This window comes from Hipposideros armiger, unplaced genomic scaffold (assembly GCF_001890085.2).
Source record: "Hipposideros armiger isolate ML-2016 unplaced genomic scaffold, ASM189008v1 scaffold_8, whole genome shotgun sequence".
Lineage (NCBI taxonomy): Eukaryota > Metazoa > Chordata > Mammalia > Chiroptera > Hipposideridae > Hipposideros > Hipposideros armiger.
Window position 1 is genome coordinate 8506702 of NW_017731358.1, and position 2478 is coordinate 8509179.

Genomic DNA, 2478 nt, shown 5'->3' on the forward strand with positions numbered 1-2478 from the left:
TACCAACTTGGGCCAGTGAAGCAACGTCCTCCACAACTAGATTGAAGAACAAAACGACAGCAACTTGTCTGTTCCCCTTCCCCCAGTTCCCCAGCACTGTTCCTATCCTCCCAATTCCCCAATAAAAATAAATTTTAAAAATCTTTAAAAAAAAAAAGAATAAGAAGTTTAAAAATGGACAATTATAAAAAACGCCAATTAGAATTCCCAGAAATGAAAAAATGTAATTATGAGTTCAGTGGGTTGAATGGTAGACTGAGGTCAGCTGATGAATCAGCTGAATGATCTTACAGAGGCATTCTCCTGAATGTATTGCCATCGCACGAAAAGATAAAGAAATGGAGAGTATGAAAGAAATGTGAAGAGACATGGAGAACTGATTTTGAAGTTTAACTGCTCTTTAGTAGGAATTCTAGAAAGGCAGTGTTTGAAATAACAGTGGCTGAGAATTTCTCACAGTTAAAGAGACCTCTCTAAATTGATATCTTGATATATCATCATAAAACTTCAGAACAATAGTTCAAATAAAGAAAAAAGATCTTAAAAGCTAATAATAAACAGATTACCTACAAAGGAGCAATAGTAATACGGGCTGAAATGAGATAATGGAACAGTATCTCCCTAGTGCTAAGGAAAAGTAATTGTCAACCTAGACCTTTATGCTCAACCAAGCAATTTATTATTCATGAGTGAGGGAAAAAATTAAAATATCAGACAAAGAACTCTAAGATTAACAACCATGGTGGGTCCTTGCTGAAAGAACTTCTAAAGGTTATACTGGAGTTACACTCTAGAAGGATCATTTTGGCTGTTGTGTGGAAAATAACTGCAGAAGTGGGAGAAGAGGGGAGTATGATGGGAGGAGTGGAAGCAGGAAGACCAGACTGAAGCCTAATGTAGTAGTCTAGATGTGAAATGATAGAAATTAGCTTGGTACATCTTTTTCTGTCCCTTTACTTTTAATGTATTGGATTATTTCTGTTTTAAACGTAACTCTTGTAAACAGCACACAACTCGATAAAATTCAAAATCCTTACTAAGGTCCAAAGAGCCCTCTGATCTGACCTTCCCAGGCTACCTCTCTGACCTATTTGACTATCGCTTTCCTGCCTCTGTCACCCTAATCTACCCACGCTGGCTGTGTTGCTTTTTCACAATACAAGCATTTTTCCACCTCAGGGATTTGTACTCAATCATCTCATTCAGCTCTCCATTGAAATTTCATTTATAAGAAACCTTTTATGACCACCCTATCTAGAACATCACTTCCATCACCATCCAATTACCTCCCTTTTTCTTTATAGCACTTAAAGCTGTCTGGCAAGATATATACAAATTCATTGATTTATTTTCTGTCTTTCTCACTAGAATGGAAGCTACCTAAGGTTAAGAGCTGGGTCTTATTTCTACTATACTCCCTAGAATGGTACCTGGCACATGGTAGGTGTCTGATTCACATTTGTTCACTGGGCACTTTACATGATATATAATAATAATATTCCATTATAAAGAAGAGGAAATGGGCATAATGAGATAAGTAATGGGCCCAAGTTCTTACACTGGTAAGTGGTGGAGCTGGGGTTAAATGAAATAAATACTAACAAAAATAAAACCAGTAGGCATTATTGATAGTATTGTCAAATATTGATGTTTCTTGTCTGCTTACCTATAAGCTCCCTGAAGATTGCATTATTTCTCTAGAGACTACAGCACATAGCAAATCCCAAGTAAAACATTTGCTGAAAAGATGAAATATGTTCACTGTAATAAAAGATAATAGATTATCTTGTCCAGCTTTTGTTTACTCTTTTTTTGCTCATTTATCTTTGCAGTTTAGAGTGTTTATATCTTGGAGGAAACTTCATCAAAGAAATCCCACCAGAATTAGCAAACCTGCCTTCTCTAAATTACTTGGTATTATGTGACAACGAAATCCAAAGTGTGCCTCCTCAACTTTCACAGTAAGTAGTTTCAAGCAGTTTATGTATATAGTAGGGTTTATTGTTCACCTACATGTTTTATGTAGAAAAGAACTACGTGTTTTCAAAGTAAATGATAACATGAGAATTACAGTTCTGAGATTTGCTGTGAATTGGGTTATTTATTTTTAATGTTACTTTTAAATGTGATTTATTCCTCAAAATATTTCTTTAGCCTGTTTTCTGGAATCAAAAGTAGAATATTCTTTTGGCATAGATTTCCCAGGTTTTCTGGAATTTTATTGATTTTATATTTGATATGAAGCATTCCTATCCCAATGAGATAATGTGAAGGATCTTGATTCTTGTTGCATTTAAAATCTTTCATTTTTTGGGTATCTGAATGATAAAACATCCCCCCCCGCCCAATTTTTTTTTTTTTTTAAGATTTTTATTGGGGAATTGGGGGGATGGGAACAATGCTGGGGAATTGGGGGAAGGGGAACAGACAAGTTGCTGTCCTTTTGTTCTTCAGTCTAGTTGTGGAGGACGTTGCTTC

The 2478-nt window shown here is 35.6% G+C and overlaps 1 protein-coding gene across 1 annotated transcript in view; it reads left to right on the forward strand.

Annotated features, from left to right (window-relative positions):
- The window catches only part of LRRC58 (leucine rich repeat containing 58), an 18809-nt gene that overhangs the window by 7103 nt on the left and 9228 nt on the right, over nt 1-2478 (forward strand). The window contains exon 2 of the mRNA XM_019653044.1: nt 1833-1961. Within this exon, the coding sequence (XP_019508589.1) occupies nt 1833-1961 (129 nt within the window). The remainder of the gene's footprint in view (nt 1-1832; nt 1962-2478) is intronic.